Below are 17,188 nucleotides of genomic sequence, written 5' to 3'. Positions count from 1 at the left end.
TAGCCTCATCGCCCTTGTTAGCATCACCGGCCGTACCTCTGAGCTCAGCATATTTAGGGGATGGAGGGGGGAGGATTAATAAAAATTATAATTAAAAAAAAAAAAAAGCTGAAAAGCAATGGGGTAATAAAGATGGGAGGGGGGCACGTTAGGGCTTATCCCCCCCCACCAACCCCCATCCGTGCTCCCCCCCCAGTTGCTGGAGAGAAAGAAAAGGGATAAAAGAGGGAAAATAGTCAAAAATCACCCAAAAGGGGAGCGGGGCCGAGCCGGGGCCCGGCCGGGCGGTGCGTGTCCCCCCCCCCCGGCCCCGCCGCTTTGTCCTCCCGGCCCCGCCGCGCCTCCGCGCCGCCGCTGCTCATCCGCGCCCGCGGAGCCACAAAACACGCGCAAACACCGCGGGGGGGGGAGGGTAGGCAGCTTCACATCCCCCCCCCCCCCGCCCGCCCCCGGGTTACATGTCCGCGGGGGGGGGGGGCCATGCACGGGGGGATGCGGGGGGGGATACACAGCGGGGATGCGCGGGGGGTGCCCGGGGGGGGTGCGGGGGGGTGTATTTTTTTTAAGGGGGGGGTACTTACCTCGCCGCTCCCCCCGCCGCGGCCCCCTCGCAGCCCCCGCCGGGCCCCGGCACGGACCCGGCCCTCAGGAGGAAGCCATCTTGTCTCCCTCTCCTCCGCGCTCCCTCACCGCCGCCCTGCTGCAGCCGGGGGGGTGTTTGACCGGCGCATCTCTTCTCCCCCCCCCCTCCTCCTCCTCCTCCTGCTTCTCCTCCTCCTCCTCCTCCTTCCCCCTCCGCCCAACACCCCCCCCCCCACGCGTAACCCCCCCCCACCCCACCCCACGCAGCGCGACACCGCCCGCCCGCTCCCCCCGCCGGGGCCGCGAGCCGCTCCCGGCCGCTGCGCACGACTGAGGGGGGGGGACACACACACAGAGGACACGGACACGCAGGGGAGGCACCTCCCGCCCGCGCCACCACTCCCCCCCGCACCCCCTCCGCCGGCCCCACCGCTCCCCCCCAAAAAACGGGGTAACGGCAACCCCAAATCCCGGCGGTGCCCACGGGAAACTGAGGCAGCAGCCCGGGGCTGGTGAGTGGGAGCAACACGCAGGGGCTGGACCCCCTATAGCAGCCAAGGGGGTCCCAAAACCCCAACCCCCCCCCCCAATATTTTCCTGCTGTTAAACCCCTCGTTAATTTGGGGGCGGCGTTAATTTGGGGCCGTCGGAGCTTCGCGAGGTGTAAATCCCGCACGAGCACCCCCACGTCACCCGGCTGCCCCCTTCTCCCCAAAATCCAGGCCCTGGTGAGGAAAGCGAGGGGGGGGATTTTCCCATGGGAAAAGCAGTGGGAATGGGCCAGCAAAAGGGTTAAGCCAAGGCTGGGGTCCTTGACGGGATCAGCTCCAGCTTTTCCACCCCTGTCCGGAGCGGGCAGGTCTCGGCTACGATGCACACGTGTATTTTGGAGGGGAGAAAGGAAAAAGGGGAGCGGGAAAGTGAATTCCCCCAAAGTCTTCCCCATCCAGGGCTTAGAGGTGATGCTCCTGGGATGCTCCGGTTTGGAGCTCTCCAAGCCGATCCCCGGCCAAATCGCCGCAAAACTTCTACAAACTCAAAGGTCCCAAAGGTTTCCCAGGAGCATCCCAGTGAAAACTTGTTTCCAAAGGGATTTGCAGCAGAAGGAGCGATCCAAGGAGCCCGGGGCCCGCGTAACGCCCGGAGGGATGGATAAACCAGATGCTGAGTCCCGGCGGAAAATGCAGCCACGGACCCGACATCCCCATCCCTGTGATATTTGCTCGAGCTCGTCTCTTCCCGAAAAGGCCACGCGTGAGCCGAGAGCCCTACTGCAACGCCAAGCCGGAGCCCACCGGGATCCGACCTTTGCTCCAAACACCACGACTCCCGCGGGAATAAATAGGATAAACTGGTGCCGGGAACTGGTTTCCCCCGTTTCCAACCTTGCACGACGGCGCTGTGGGGCTGCAAACCCCCTTGCCCGGCCGAGCTCGGCACCGCCGTGCAACAGATTGCTGGAAAAAACATGGTGTGGGGGGGATTTAATTAACGCAGACACCTCCTTCCTCCCATCCTCCTCCTCCTCCATCCGGACAGGGCAGCGCGTCCGCCGGCATCCACCCGGCGATTTGCTCCCGAGTCATTTTAGCTGTTAACATTCACAGCCGAGATCTGAAATATTTTCAGCGGAGGCATGGTAACGGCGAGCATCGCTCCGGATTAACCGAGGATATTCCCCCCCCCTCCCCAGCAGGCGGGTGACGGTCCTTCAGGTGACACCGGGATGCACCGGCCGAAAATGAGACGAAGCCCGGCCGGTTCTTCGTCACATCATCCATCATCCCGATGCCTTTTTGGAGACGCCAGACCCGGTTTGGGGTTTATAAAACCCCTACCCACCAGGGAAACCCCTCGAGATGGACAAATATAGTAACTTTTTATTAGTAATGCTTTAAATGAGATTATCCCTAATCTCCAGCGTTTGCACCGAGACAGCCTGCCAATTCAGTTAGGGGCTTTCATTTCCCAACGCCGGGGATGTGCCGGGGACACCTTGAGTTACATCACCTCCCACCGCCACCCGGCAAAGGGGTTTTGGGGTACCGGTGTAACCGTTCCCGCCAGGATTGGAGTTTGCCATGGGGTTTATTTAAGGTTTGTCCCCCCCAAACTGGGGCAGGTGGGGCAGAGCATCCTCCCCTCCGCCAGCCCGATCTTTGCCGGGCGGTTTGGGCAGCTCTTGTTAGAAACCAGCGGCTCCCGGCGCTGAGCGAGGCTTTGCCGTATATTTTGCCGCGGCGGGTAATGAGCGGGTTCCCAAGACATTGATTAGTTATGCAAATGGCAAACGTATGGAGAGCCGCCCGGGGAGGGCAGGAGAGGGCCCGGCAGCGCCGCAGGACGGGGAGCAGAGTGAAACCTCGACCTCCGGCGTCTTCCTCCTCCTTCTCTCCCAAAACCCTCCTGGATGGGGGACATATCGCCCGGTGTGGAAATCAAACCCCAAGGGAGACAGCAACGAGCGCGGCTCCGGCAACGGAGGCACAAAGTGGAGACGCTGACTTTCCCGGGCCTGGCCGAGCCGGAGGAACGGGCAGAACCGGTGCCGGGGAAAGGAGCTGGCTCTCCGGCTCACTTCGTCTGCCAAACCACCCCGGGAAAGGCGTCGGGACGTGGGAACCACGGCACACCCCTCGCTCGGCCGCTGGCACAACCAGGGACCAGTCCGGGGTGGGCAGGGACCACACCGGCACTTGGGTTCCCAGGGGAATCCCACCGCTGCCAAGCCCCGCTCCGGCAGCATCTTTGTAAGTCATCTTTAGCGCGCCCACCCCGGAAAAGTGCCGGGGCTCAAATCCCCGCCGTCAGCCGTTTTCACCGGCGCTTTGCCAAGGGCAAAGTCCTTCCCCTTGCCCTGCCGTTTGCCAAGCGCCGGCCGAGCCGCCTGTCCCCATGTCCCCACCGCCCCATCCCACCCTCCCACCAGCCATCCCAAGGGCAAAACCTGCCGGATATGCACCTCGGAGGCGCGAGGCGGTCCGCTCACCTCCCCCCCCCAAATACCCCCAAAAAAGCAAAGTGGTGGCAATTTTGGGGGGAGCAATGTCTTAAAAATAAACTCCAAGGAGATGTTCCCCCCTTCTCACCTTGCCACTTTGGAGAACCCCCCCCCCTCAGCCGGAGCAGCCCCCCGTCCTTGTCCCCCTGCCTGCTTGGGCACGACGGGCGCGATATTAGAAATCCCGGTTACAACCACCCCGGCCGGTAAAACCAGAAGCGCCGAAGGAAGGCGTTGTAATCTTTGGTGGAGAAAATGCCGTGACTTGTTTGCTTGGCGATGCTCCCTGCGGGCACGGCTCTGCCCACCCCACGTGGCCCCCATCTTCGCCACCCCCCTTCTTTTTGGGGACACCCCCCCCCAACAGCACCAGAGTGGGTTTTGCTCTTTCATACCAAGAAATTCAAAGAAATTCAATTTAAAGGTGGGTTTTGTCCCGTGCGTCCCGCTGCCACCCACCCTGCGGCGTTGTGTTTGGGGGACGAGCTGAGATTTGGGGGGGTTTAAGGCATCAAAGCGGCTTTTAAAGCAGCAGAAAGTCCCATTTCCTACAGAAATACCCTTAAAAAAATAAAACCATGAACCAACCAAGAAGGGTTTTCCCTGCCCACCCCGACGAGCCCCCCTACAACTTACAGTGACGTTACAACCGCCGTGAAGGGACCACAAATCACCCCAAAAAGGTGAAGGTGTCTCGGAGGAGGGGGGGACGGATGGGGTTAGGGGGGGGGCTGGGGAAGCACTCACCTCCCGGCGAAGCCCCTCGCACCTCTCCATCTCGCTCCCGGGGCAAACGTTAGATTTCGGGGCTCCCCCCGCGCGGAGGAGCGGGGGGAACCGGCGGCTGGACCGGCTGGCAGAAGAACCGGGGGGCCCGGCGAGAGGGACATAACGCCGTCACGGTCCCCCCCGCTCGTGGGGACGCCGGTGACTTCTGTGGGGACAGAGACGAAGCCGAGTGAAGCACCCGGCTGACACCAGTCACCCCGACTTTTAATTTCCACGCTGTTTCCACCCCAGGGGCGGCCCCGCTGACTCCCCACCCCTCCCTCCCCTAAACTCCCACCAAAACAGGGTGCTGCCGCGCCCCCCCCCCAAATCCCACCCCCTTATTTTTTCCAACCCCATTTTACTTTTTATTTTTCTTTTTCCCTAAAAACACGCAGCTTCGCACAACTTCACCCCGCCGCCGCGCAACTTCAGCCGCACGCCGGCAACTTTCCACACACGCACACAACCCCCCCCCCCCCACACACACATTTAGATATAAAGAGCGTTACCGGAAAAAAGGGGTACGGCACCCCCTTGGAAACGGGGGGCTGGGTGGGTTTGACCCGGAGCTAAGTGCATGCACGGCGGCGTGGGATGTTGGGGGGAAGGAAAGCGGGGTTGAAAGGCGGCTGTAATTGCCCCCCCAGACCCCGGGTGGGTGTTGCAGTGGAGCTGCACGTTGTTGCTGCTGCTGCTGCTGCTGCTGCTGCTCCTGCTGCTGCTGCTGCTGCTTCCTTTGTTCTGCAGGCGCCCGCTCGGGGGGACCCGCCGGCCGGCCGGGGGGCTCGAGGCCAGCGCCCTGCGCCACCCCCCAGAATCCTTTGCAGCAAGCATGGGGCAGGGGGCGGTGGGGAGCACCAGACCCTCTGGGTTATGGGGCTGGGGGGTGGAGGGGTGCACGCCGGTGGTGGTGGGGGGTTGGGGGGGGGGGAGCGGTTGTGAGTTGGGGAGGGGGGTTGGGGGGTTGTTATTGTAGGGTGGTTGGATGTGGGGGTGCACTGGGTTGTTATTGTAGGGGGGGTCAGTGTGGGCCCATACCACGTTGTTATTGTAGGGGTCGTCGGACGTGGGTCCGTGGCGGGTTGTTATTGTAGGGTCGTCGGACGTGGGTCCGTGGCGGGTTGTTATTGTAGGGTCGTCTGACGTGGGTCCGTGGCGGATTGTTATTGTAGGGTTGTCGGACGTGCGTCCGTGGGCGGATTGGTTATTGTAGGGTCGTTCGGACGTGGGTCCGTGCCGGGTTGTTATTGTAGGGTCGTCGGACGTGGGTCCGTGCCGGGTTGTTATTGTAGGGTCGTCGGACGTGGGTCCGTGGCGGGTTGTTATTGTAGGGTTGTCGGACGTGGGTCCGTGCCGGATTGTTATTGTAGGGTCGTCGGACGTGGGTCCGTGGCGGGTTGTTATTGTAGGGTTGTCGGACGTGGGTCCGTGCCGGGTTGTTATTGTAGGGTTGTCGGACGTGGGTCCGTGCCGGATTGTTATTGTAGGGTCGTCGGACGTGGGTCCGTGCCGGATTGTTATTGTAGGGTCGTCGGACGTGGGTCCGTGGTGATTGTTATCGTAGGGTTGTCGGACGTGGGTCCGGGCCGGGTTGTTATTGTAGGGTTGTCGGACGTGCGTCCGTGGCGGATTGTTATTGTAGGGTCGTCGGACGTGGGTCCGTGGCGGGTTGTTATTGTAGGGTCGTCGGACGTGGGTCCGTGGCGGGTTGTTATTGTAGGGTCGTCGGACGTGGGTCCATGTCAGCGTAGGGTCGTTAGTGGGGTCCCTGCAGGGTCCTGCTCGGTTTGTTATTGTAGGGTCACTGGACAAAACCCCGAGGGCGGCAGCCTGGCTCCTCTGCCCCCCACCCCCACAGCCCCCCCCCCCTCGCCCCATATCCTGCCCCACCACCCCAAATCCCCCCCTCCCCACCCCAACCCCTGCCCCACAGCCCCCCACCCCAGCCTCACCTCCCACCTGCCCCAACCCCTGCCCCACAGCCCCCACCCCAGCCTCACCTCCCACCTGCCCCAACCCCTGCCCACACAGCCCCCCACCCCAACCCCTGCCCCACCTCCCACCCGCCCCAACCCCAGCCCCACAGCCCCCCACGCTGCCCCCCGCTACCTTCCGGGGCAGGTGCCCCTCACACGTGCTCGGCCCCGCCCCGCCCCCCCCATGTTTATGTAGGGTCGCCCACCCCACTGCAGCCTCCCTAAAGGCGGAAGGGGGCCGGGCCGCCATCCCCGGCCCCCCTCCACCCTGGGGGATCCCCCCCACCACCGAGGGGTCCCCTAAAGAGCCAACTCCCCTCCCCAACAAAAACCACCCAGCGGGTGCCAAATCCCCATGGTTTCCCCCCAAACCCAGCCCAGCCTGACCCATGCCTGGGGGGCACAGTCAAGTCCCCCCACTCCCCTGGCCACAAACACCCCAAAATCGGAGGAACAATGTCCCCCCGTGGGACAGCACCCACTGGAGACCCCCCGCACCCCCGACCCCAGACTCCCCCCCCCGCGGGTCAAGGCGCAGAAGAGCTCGACGTCGCTTTGAGTTTAATTTAAGGGGGAAAAAAATACATATACAATAATAAAATACGGGGTTGGTGTAACTTAAACATGAGCCACGCTGATTCTTCGTTGGAATTTAACCAGCGCATTAAATCCACCTTACGGAGCATCCCCGGCTCCGCACCCATGGCTGGGGAGCCCTAGGGATGGGGAAGGGGTCGCAGCGGCGACCTGGTCCCCCCAGCGCACGGGGGAGCGGGAGGAGCGCGCCACGCCACGCCGCAGCTCATCACACAGCTGCGCCTCCGATTATTCGCCTTAAATCCGTCCCGTGCCGTCAGCGCGTTAAATACACCCCTCGCCCAAAATAAAAGGACTGAGGGGGACAGTTGGGGACCAGGACTTGTCCCTTGTCCTTGGTGTCGGGATCTTCGGCCGGAGCTGGCGGCGGTGATGCCCCTTTCCCGGCTCCGCTGCTCGGTGCGGGTACCGGTGGGCTGGGATGCTGCCGCCGCCGCTCAGTGAGGGTCAGGGCGCGACGGCAAAGCTTCAGCTCGCAGCGCTGTTGCAAAAGCCTCCACCTGCAAGGAGAAGCCGATTGAGAGCGCGGCACCGGGATGGCACCGGGACGGTGCCGGGATGGTGCCGGGATGGCGGCGGGATGGTGCTGAGGTTTAAACCAGCTTCGACCAAGAGTGTGGAAATTATTTTTTCCATGGAAAAATGAAGATTGGCTTGGAGGTCAGCACAACTCCAACCACAGTCCCGGCGCTCCCGGCAGTGGGATGCTGCCGTGCTGTGCCGCCGTGGCCGTGCCCACCTGCGCCATGAGGACGCCCTGCACGGCGGCATCGTGCTCAAAGTCCTTGTCCACATCCAGCACCAGGACGGGCGCGTGCTTCACGTCTGCAAAGTGGACCCTGAAGAAGGGACGGGGAGAAGGGGTTAAACCAAATAAAGCCCCAAATCCAGGGGGTCACCCCAAAACCATGGCTGGTCCGGGTGCCGGGGGGGGGGGAGCGTGGCAGGGATGGATTCGGACTCACTCCGTGGTCTTCTCCACCAGCCAGTGCTCGTGCTGGGCGTGGAGCTGCTGCAGGTACCCCAGCTGGATCCCCCCCTCCTCGCTCCTCGCCCTCCGCCGCAGCCGCTCCAGGCACGTCTGGAACCCGCACGGGAGACGGGAGGTTAACGGGGAAGACAGGAGAGACGGGGGGTTAACGGGATGCGGGAGAGACGGGAGGTTAACGGGATGCGGGAGAGACGGGAGAGACGGGAGGTTAACGGGATGCGGGAGAGACGGGAGAGATGGGAGGTTAACGGGATGCGGGAGAGACGGGAGAGACGGGAGGTTAACGGGATGCGGGAGAGACGGGAGAGACGGGAGGTTAACGGGATGCGGGAGAGACGGGAGGTTAACGGGATGCGGGAGAGACGGGAGAGATGGGAGGTTAACGGGGCAGATGGGAGAGACGGGAGGTTAATGGGATGCGGGAGAGATGGGGGAGACAGGAGGTTAACGGGATGCGGGAGAGACGGGAGGTTAACGGGATGCGGGAGAGATGGGGGAGACGGGAGGTTAACGGAGGAGACGGGAGGTTAACAGGATGCGGGAGAGACGGGAGGTTAACGGGATGCGGGAGAGATGGGGGAGACGGGAGGTTAACGGAGGAGACGGGAGGTTAACAGGATGCGGGAGAGACGGGAGGTTAACCGGAGAGATGGGAGATGGGTGGTTAATGGGATGCAGGGAGGTTAACGGGATGCAGGGAGGTTAACGGGATGCCAGCATCCGGCAAAGCAGCCCTGGGGAGGGACCGCAGCCGGGCACTGGGTATCCCCGGAAGATGCTGCAGCCCTCCCTCCCCAAAATCCACTCTAGGATCCGTAGCAAAATTCCCATCAACATTCCCATGGGAACGGAAGCGGGCCCCACTCCTCCGGGCCATCGATTTACGGTTAAAACCCAACATTTTGGCAATTCCAGGCGTTGGGCGGGCTCCGAGCGGAGCCGAAGGCCTGCCGCATCCCGCTCCCTGCTGAGCACGGGGCGGAGGTCTCGCCGGCACCCACCTGCGGCGTCGCCCGCAGGTAGAGGAAGCCGTGGAGGGCGGCGCGGGGCCCCAACTGCCGCAGGAGGAAGCCGTGCCAGTCCTGGTAAATGGCCCACTCCAGCGGCTGCAGGTGCCCGGCCTCAAAGAGGTTCTTGGCAAAGACATACCTGGGAAGGGACGGAGAGAGGGAGAGAGGGGGCAGGGCAGCCGGCACCGCCGGCATCGGGACCTCCAAGCCATCCCCACACCCAGGCGGCTTCACGGCCATTTTTTGCACCTTTTTCTGCACCAACCGGGAACCGCGGGTGTTTAATTAAGGCGGAAATCCTTGATTTGGGGCTGAGCGATGTTGGGGGACGTGCCCGGCGCGGCTCACCGCTACTGAGCCCATCCATCGCCTAAAGGGCTTCAAGCCGCCGCCTGACACAGACGAGGATGGGGCAGCCACCAGCAAAAAATTATTCAGGGGATAACAAAGCCCTAAATTATCCAACAAGCGCATTTCTGTAATTAAGCATCGCTCCGGGCTTCACTGGGGACGGGGGCTCTGCTCACCCCGGGTGTCCCAGGGGACACAACCCGGGCCGCGGGGACACTCGTTATCCCATTTAATCCCTTCATCCCTCTTCTTTCCTATTTTCCTTTGGGGGTGCTGGATACCTGTCGCTGTAGACGGAGCGTTCGAAGACCCGCACGGGGTGGGGGGTCCCGGGGAGCCGCTCGGGCGGCGGTTCCAGCATCGCCTTCAGCCGGCTGATGCAGGAGAAGGTCTGGAAGGTGTAGGACCACCGAGCCGGCTCCCGGTACATCATCTGGAGAAGGTTGGTGGAGCCCACGGACGCCTACGAAGGAAGAACCGGGGGACGAGGTCATTCCACCGCGGCGTGGTGCCGAACGGTGCCGCGACGCAGCCGGTACCCGCCGTTACCTCCGCCGTGCCGCCGGCTGGCACCTTCTGCCACTGTGCCACGGGTTCGGTCACCAAGTGCCACTCGGGGAAGGTGGCACCCAGCAGCTTCAGGAAGGTCGATTTCCCCACGGCTGCGGGGAGGGGAGGGGGGGTCAGCCTGTGCGTCCCCCCGCCCCGGCTCCTGCCGTGGGGTAACGCAGGTTTTCGGGGTGCCCCCCCACCCCGAATAATTAATTACAGCCATTAAATTGGACCCTGAGAGGCTTCAGGCTGCGCCCCCCCCAAAGTACCCCAAATCCCCCTGCCTCCATCGCACCCCAAATCCTCCTGCCCCCCCCGTCCCTTCCCCAGGAAGACACCCCTCCCCCCAAATTGCCCCCCTCCCCCAAATGCCACCGACCCTCCCCTTGGCACCCCGGGGACCCCCACTGTCCCCCCCCCCGGTACCGATGTTCCCCTCCAGGGCCAAGCGCAGGGCGGCCCCGCACCGCCCCATCCCGCCACCGCTTCCGCCTTCCCGCGTCATATGCTAATGACATGGTAATGAGCGGCGCGCGCTGCCGCCCCGTGACGTCAACACGCGGGAAGGCGGGGAAGGGCGGGGGAGGAGGGGGAAACAGACGCGGAAGCGGCGGCTGGAGACACGCGCAGTGCTGGGGGGTGGTATGGTAATTTATGCAAATGTAACTCCGCCCCTGGCATGTCCCGGCAGGGCTGGAGCGGGGACAGGGCGGGGCACTAACACGGGGGCGGGGCACCAACATGGGGTCGGGGGTACCAATATGGGGTCAGGGGCAGCAACATGGGGTCAAGTGCATTGGCAGGATATTGGGGGCACCAATATAGGGTCGGGGGCATCAGCACGGGGTTGGGGACACCAACACGGGGTTGGGGACACCAACACAGGGTCGGGGACACCAACACGGGGTTGGGGACACCAACACGGGGTCAAGGGCATCTACACGGGCTTGGAGGCATCAGTAGAGGGTTGGGGGCACTGTCACGAGGTCAAGGGCATCGCCACAGGGTTGGACGCATCAACATGGGGTCGGGAGCACCAACACAACATTGGGGGCACCAACATGGGGTCAAGGGCATCAACATGGGGTTGGGGGCACCAACACAACATTGGGGGCACCAACATGGGGTCAAGGGCATCGACATGGGGTTGGGGGCACCAACACAACATTGGGGGCACCAACATGGGGTCGGGGGCACCAGCATGGGGTCGGGGGCATCAACACGGGGTTGGGGACACCAACACGGGGTCAAGGGCATCTACACGGGCTTGGAGGCATCAATGGAGGGTTGGGGGCACCGTCATGAGGTCAAGGGCATCGCCACGGGGTTGGACGCATCAACATGGGGTTGGGGGCACCAACATGGGGTCAAGGGCATCGACATGGGGTTGGGAGCATCAGGGCAGGGTCGAGGGCATCAGCATGACATCAGGAGCACCAAGATGGGGTCATGGGCACCAACATGAGGTCGGGGCTCCACTATCCCTGTCCCCATTACCTTCAGCCCCCCCTCCCAGCCCCTCCCACCCCCCAAAGCCCCAAAATCTCCCAGCAAAGGGGCAGAGCCTGGAGAAAAGGCTTTAATGCGCAGTGGGCAGTGGGGAGGAGCAGCAGGGACCGAGGAGGAGCGGGGCGCCCCAGCCCGGGCAGGGGGGGGCCGCCGCGGGGCGGGGAGGAGGCTTAGAAGCATTTTCGGTGGACGATGGAGGGTCCAGCCTCGTCGTACTCGGGTTTGCTGATCCACATCTGCTGGAAGGTGGAGAGGGACGCCAGGATGGAGCCGCCGATCCACACCGAGTACTTCCGCTCCGGCGGGGCGATGATCTGCCGAGACATGAGCCGTTAGGATGCACCCCTTAATCCCCCCCCAAACCTGCACTGGGAGAGGATTTTGGGGTGTTGGTGGCCATGGTTTGCCCCAACCGCCACCTACTTTGATCTTCATGGTGCTGGGAGCCAGCGCCGTGATTTCCTTCTGCATGCGGTCGGCAATGCCGGGGTACATGGTGGTGCCACCGGACAACACGTTGTTGGCGTAGAGGTCCTTGCGGATGTCGATGTCACACTTCATGATGGAGTTGTAGGTTGTCTCGTGGATGCCGGCTGACTCCATGCCTGGGGTAGAAGGGGGCTGTCAGCACCCTGACCCCCACCCGTGCCTCCTCAGGGCTCCCCAAAAGAGCCATGGGGTCACCCATGGGTTTGTTCCCCCATTTGGGGTGCAAAGTGCTTGGGGGAGCCCTGAAATGCCTCTGCGGAGCACCCATGGGAGCTGTTTGCCCGCTGGTGGGGTGGTGGGGATGGGGGGCAACCACCTAGGGGACAGCCAGGACAATTCGGGGTGGGCTCACCGATGAAGGAGGGTTGGAAGAGGGTCTCGGGGCAGCGGAAACGCTCGTTCCCGATGGTGATGACCTGCCCGTCGGGGAGCTCGTAGCTCTTCTCCAGCGAGGAGGAGGAGGCGGCCGTGGCCATCTCATTCTCGAAGTCGAGGGCCACGTAGCAGAGCTTCTCCTTGATGTCGCGCACAATTTCCCGCTCGGCTGTGGAAGACGATGGAGAACAGGCTCAACCCGGTGCCGTGGCAGCACCAGGGGGTCCCCCGTCACCCCTTCACCCCCTCCCCGGCCCCGTACCGGTGGTGACGAAGGAGTAGCCCCTCTCGGTGAGGATCTTCATGAGGTAGTCAGTGAGGTCGCGGCCGGCCAAGTCGAGACGCATGATGGCGTGGGGCAGAGCGTAGCCCTCGTAGATGGGCACGTTGTGGGTGACGCCGTCCCCAGAGTCAAGGACGATGCCTGGGAAGGGGGGAGGAGGGTGAGGGAGGGGGCTCGAAGCCAGCTTGGTCCCTTCCCCATCACGGGTGGTCCCCGGGCAGTGGATGCTGCGTGTCCTACTCACCGGTCGTGCGGCCGGAGGCATAGAGGGAGAGGACGGCTTGGATGGCGACATACATGGCGGGGACGTTAAAGGTTTCGAACATGATCTGGGAGGGAGGGTGAGAGGGGCAGCGGGTTAGGGGAGAGCACGGGGGGCCCCAGTGGCATCCCACCCCAACCCACGGGGGCCGTGCCTTCCCGGGGAGACGGGGTCAGTGCATTGCATGGAAAAACACGGGGATCATTGCATTGCATGGAAAAATAGGGGGATCGTTGCATTGCACAGACATGCGGGTCAATGCATTGCACAGAACAACACATGGGTCGCTGCGTTGCACTGAAAAACACGTGGGTCAGTGCATCACATGGAAACACGAGTCATTGCATAGCACAGAAAATCACGTGGGGCCGTGCATTGCATGGAAAAAACGTGGGTCAGCACATCGCCTGGCAAACCCCGTGGGTCCACGCGCTGCAGAGAAACCCGTGGGTCCACACGAGAGCTCTGCCCTTATGAAAGCACCGAGCTTCACCCCATCGCCTGCTCCTCTGCCCCACGCCAGCCCCTCCTGGCTCACCACAGCCCCAAATCCCCCAGCCCTTCCTGCGGTTTTGGAGGGTCCATCCCCATCCCGGGGGTCCCGCAGTGCCTCACCTGGGTCATCTTCTCCCGGTTGGCCTTGGGGTTGAGGGGTGCCTCGGTGAGTAGGGTTGGGTGCTCCTCGGGGGCCACGCGCAGCTCGTTGTAGAAGGAGTGGTGCCAGATCTAGGGCGGGCAAAGGAGAATTGGGGTCTCACCCCAAACCGAAGGCAGGACCGGCACCCACTCCCCATCCCAGGATGACCCGAGGTGGTCTCACCTTCTCCATGTCGTCCCAGTTGGTGATGATGCCGTGCTCGATGGGGTACTTGAGTGTGAGGATACCCCTCTTGCTCTGCGCCTCGTCGCCCACGTAGCTGTCTTTCTGCCCCATGCCTACCATGACACCCTAACACCGGCGAGAGAGGTGGCCTCGTTAGCCTCATTTCGGTGATTAAAGCAGGGTGGGGGCTGGCTGGGGGCTGCCGCTCGCCCCCCTGGGTACCCACCTGGTGCCGGGGCCGCCCCACGATGGAGGGGAAGACGGCGCGGGGGGCATCGTCGCCGGCAAAGCCGGCTTTGCAGAGGCCGGAGCCGTTGTCGCAGACCAGGGCGGTGGTCTCCTCCTCGCACATGGTGGGGCCGGGAGCGGTCGGCGTTCAGGGGGACCTGGGGGAAAAGCTGGGGCGAGGGGGGAAAACAGCGTTAAAGGGTGGGTGGGGGAGAGGGTTATGCCGCGCCACCGCGTCCGGCTTTGGATGGTGGAAAGGTTGGAGTCCTTGGGGATGCGCGGCCCCACAAAATCCTCCATGGGCTGTGCCGAGGGGTGGCTGCCGGGTCCGGCCCCGGTGCAGCAATGCTGGGAGCAGGGTGATGCTCATTCCCCATGGGTGCTGCTCCACGCCAATGCTATTTCTCCATCTTTTGCCAGCCGGTCCCCAAAATGGGTGCCAAAGCCTGCTGCCGATGCTCGCCTGGCATTGCTGTCCCCGGCCGGTGTCCCGCAAGCAGGCAGGGGGAAGGCAGGTGATGCCCTCTCGTCCGGTCCCGTCTCAGCAGCCCCTTGCCGCTCTGCCCGCGTGTCCTTTCCCAAAAATGGGAAAAAAAATATCCCTTCCCAGGGGGTGCCCCCCTCCGCCGGCGGATGCGCTCCCGAATCCGGAGGGAAGCAGGCAAAAACCTCGCAGGAGCCCAAAAAGAAAAAAACCCAAATCGCAGGGATTTCTGGAAGAGCACGACCCGCTTTGGCTGCAGCCCAGCTCTCGTCGCCTCCGCGGAAGCCCCCGGCTGCGGGGTCGTGCCGGGGTTGGCACCCCCCGTGTACTGTGTAAACCAAGTTGGGGCCACCCCAGAAGCGCTGGGGCACCCCGAAACCCCCCCGGGGTGTTTTTCCTTCCCGCTTTCCTGCAAGCAAAAGGGAAATCAGGGCTGGGCAGTACTCACCGCGGAGGCGAGAGCTCCTTTCCTCTGGGACCGAGTCCCGCTGCGCCTTTGGTATAAATACCAGCGAGCCCGAGAAACCTCAGAGGCGGATCCTCTCTAAACAAAGACCCTAAATAGGCTAAGTGATGGTGTGTTAGCCATATGGCCATATAAGGTGTTTTATTTCATTAAATTGACCTTGGGCTGATGGTAGGACCCAGCACGGTTAATTATTGTAAGAAAAATGTATGCAGGGATGCTTGGGAGGCAACATCCCATTTGTGAGTCTGTTCCTTTTATGCTCCGCTCCGATAAACAAGTGAGACACAAGTCCTTATAAGTGACGGTTGGCAAAAAGGAGGTGGAAGCATCTCCGGTTCCTGGGGAGAACGTGGAGAAACCCCACCCGGGTGGAGGTGGGTGTCGGGGCTCTGCCGTGGGGGACACCCCGGAGCCAGGCTGGGAATTTGGCATCGCCTAGACACTGGAAATGCACTGATTTGGTGCATCGCTACCTCCCAGCCTCGGTTCCCCGCTTATCCCTGGCTTCCGGCACCTTTGGGATGTCTCCCCTTGGGTTTTTCTCTCCCTGCCCCCATTTTTGGGCTTTCAGTGCCCCAAAGCCCCTCGTTCCCCAAATCCTCAGCTCGAGCAGGGCCGGGACTGGTGGGTTGGAAGCCCAGCCCTGCGTCGCGGGTGCACCCAGCCCTCACCCTCTCCCCGGGAGGATTTTGGAGGCAGGATGAGCCCACCCCCCCCAAGGGGTGATGTGGGTGCTGTCCCCTGGCCCCCGCACCCGAATGCAGCATGGCGGGGCTGGAACCACCCCCGGCCCTACGGATGCAGCCTTGGGAGGTGGCGAGCGAAGCCGCAGGGCCCTGCGGCCCTCGCAGAGGCCAACCAGCGGCTGCCAAACTCCCGGCTGCCTTTTTAAGGGCAACGGTCCCGCACCGGGGACTCCCCCCGAGCACCCAGGGCATGGGGGAGGCAGGAGAGATGCCCCAGAGCCACCACCCAGAGCTACAGGGACTCGGGTTGCAGATAGGGAAACTGAGGCACGGGGTGCCCAGGCTGCCTCCTACTTTGCAGGGTCCCGAGCTGTGCTCAGGACAGGGACATTGAGGCACCGGTGCAGCAATAAGGACCAAGAGCTGCAGGGTCCCACCACCACCAGAAGGGACCCAAGAGTCCTGGTGTGTCCCCCCCCTGGCCCCGGAGGGAGGGAGCAGACTCCAGGCTGTCACCCCGCGGGGCAGGACAGGGACACGGTGTCTCCCCGGCACGGCCAGCCCGCTCGCGCCTCCAACAACGTCCCCAGTTGGTGGCTCTGCCCCCGTTATCCCCCTTCCTCTGGGGAAACCTCAGCACACAGGGGCTGGATTTGTCCCCCGGCCGTGCACTTGTCGGTGTCCCCACCCCACTCCCCGAGCCCTGGGGACCTGCCGCTGTCTCAAGTCCCAGCCCGGTTCCCTTGGTCTGCCGCCAAACATGAGGTCATCGAGGCGAAAGGTTGCCATATATGACATGCTGAAAAAAAAAAAAAAAATTAAAAAAATTAACCCCAAACCCAGCAGAGTGGGGAAAAAGGGGGGCTGGATGGAGGCAGCAGCCCATGCCGGCGCTGGGAGAGCCCTGCGTGGAGGGAGCATGACAATGCCGGGGGGTTGCATGGAGCCAGAGGCAGGACTGCGTCCCACCTCAGGGTAGGGGGGACTGTGCCCAAAGCCACGGAGACACCCCCAAACCCTGGGCTGGTGCAAACCGCGGGGTGTCAACCCCAGACCCCGCTCTGCAGCACCAGGTCCCATTGCTTTTCCATCCCCGGCCTTTGCCCAGGGACAGGCGGGTCGACTCCAATCTCCCCCAGCCAGAGAGGCTGCGGGTCTCCCTCCAGGATCCCCACACCACCCCGACCCACGGCACCGCAGCCAGCCAGGCCGGGAAGCTTCGGCACGGCCAGTTTGAAGCTGGGACCGCGGCGGCAAAGCCCAAAGCCGGAGCAGGCGTGCAGCCTAAAAAGGAAAGGTTTGGCCACCGCAGCCAATCCAGCTGCCGGCGCTCGGCGGCCGTGGGGAGGGTGGCCGGCGGCCCTGGGATGCTCGCAGGAACGCCAAGCATCCCACGGCCCAGGCGAGGCTGGCCCAGGCTGGGATGAACGCGGGACAAGGAGGGGGGCAAGCCCCGGTTTGCCGTGGGATTTCAAAACTCCCGGCGCGCAGGCCGGCCCTCGGCACCTCCGTATAAGGGTAACGTTTGCGCTTTAAACCTCTGGGACTGCCGCCGAGGATGGACAAACCGGCAGTGAGAGCTCAGGCAGGGATTTAGGGCTGTTCCCATCCCCGAGGCAGAGATAAGCATCGCTCCCTGCAGGAAACTCCCCTAAAACATGCAACCCGCGTTGCTGCAGAAAATAAACCGTTCCTGCAAAGCGCCGTTTCCGTTCAGGTTTAGCTCCTACCAAATTCAACTCCCCCTTT

The 17,188-nt window shown here is 63.1% G+C and overlaps 3 protein-coding genes across 3 annotated transcripts in view; all 3 read right to left on the bottom strand.

Annotated features, from left to right (window-relative positions):
- Nucleotides 1-6,580, bottom strand: part of TET3 (tet methylcytosine dioxygenase 3) — a 24,212-nt gene extending 17,632 nt beyond the window's left edge. Inside the window, 2 exon segments of the mRNA XM_059831382.1 lie at nt 5,352-6,158; nt 6,537-6,580. Of these exon segments, the coding sequence (XP_059687365.1) occupies nt 5,352-6,158; nt 6,537-6,580 (851 nt within the window).
- Nucleotides 6,581-7,058: 478 nt separating this feature from the next.
- DGUOK (deoxyguanosine kinase) lies at nt 7,059-10,336 on the bottom strand. The gene is made up of 7 exons (XM_059831593.1): nt 10,258-10,336; nt 9,829-9,941; nt 9,561-9,742; nt 8,920-9,067; nt 7,893-8,008; nt 7,667-7,766; nt 7,059-7,427 (listed from the first exon to the last, which is right to left on the bottom strand). Exons 1-7 carry the CDS (start codon nt 10,334-10,336, stop codon nt 7,365-7,367), a joined length of 801 nt encoding a protein of 266 aa, XP_059687576.1. The 3' UTR covers nt 7,059-7,364.
- Nucleotides 10,337-11,504: 1,168 nt separating this feature from the next.
- ACTG2 (actin gamma 2, smooth muscle) lies at nt 11,505-14,744 on the bottom strand. The gene is made up of 9 exons (XM_059831589.1): nt 14,733-14,744; nt 13,799-13,970; nt 13,570-13,698; nt 13,365-13,475; nt 12,732-12,816; nt 12,467-12,628; nt 12,182-12,373; nt 11,764-11,945; nt 11,505-11,654 (listed from the first exon to the last, which is right to left on the bottom strand). Exons 2-9 carry the CDS (start codon nt 13,922-13,924, stop codon nt 11,511-11,513), a joined length of 1,131 nt encoding a protein of 376 aa, XP_059687572.1. The 5' UTR covers nt 13,925-13,970; nt 14,733-14,744; the 3' UTR covers nt 11,505-11,510.
- Between the last annotated feature and the right edge of the window lie 2,444 nt (nt 14,745-17,188).

The sequence above is a fragment of the Gavia stellata genome, chromosome 31 (assembly GCF_030936135.1).
Source record: "Gavia stellata isolate bGavSte3 chromosome 31, bGavSte3.hap2, whole genome shotgun sequence".
Lineage (NCBI taxonomy): Eukaryota > Metazoa > Chordata > Aves > Gaviiformes > Gaviidae > Gavia > Gavia stellata.
Note: the sequence above shows the minus strand (reverse complement) of the source record. Positions and strands in the feature narration are given on the sequence as shown.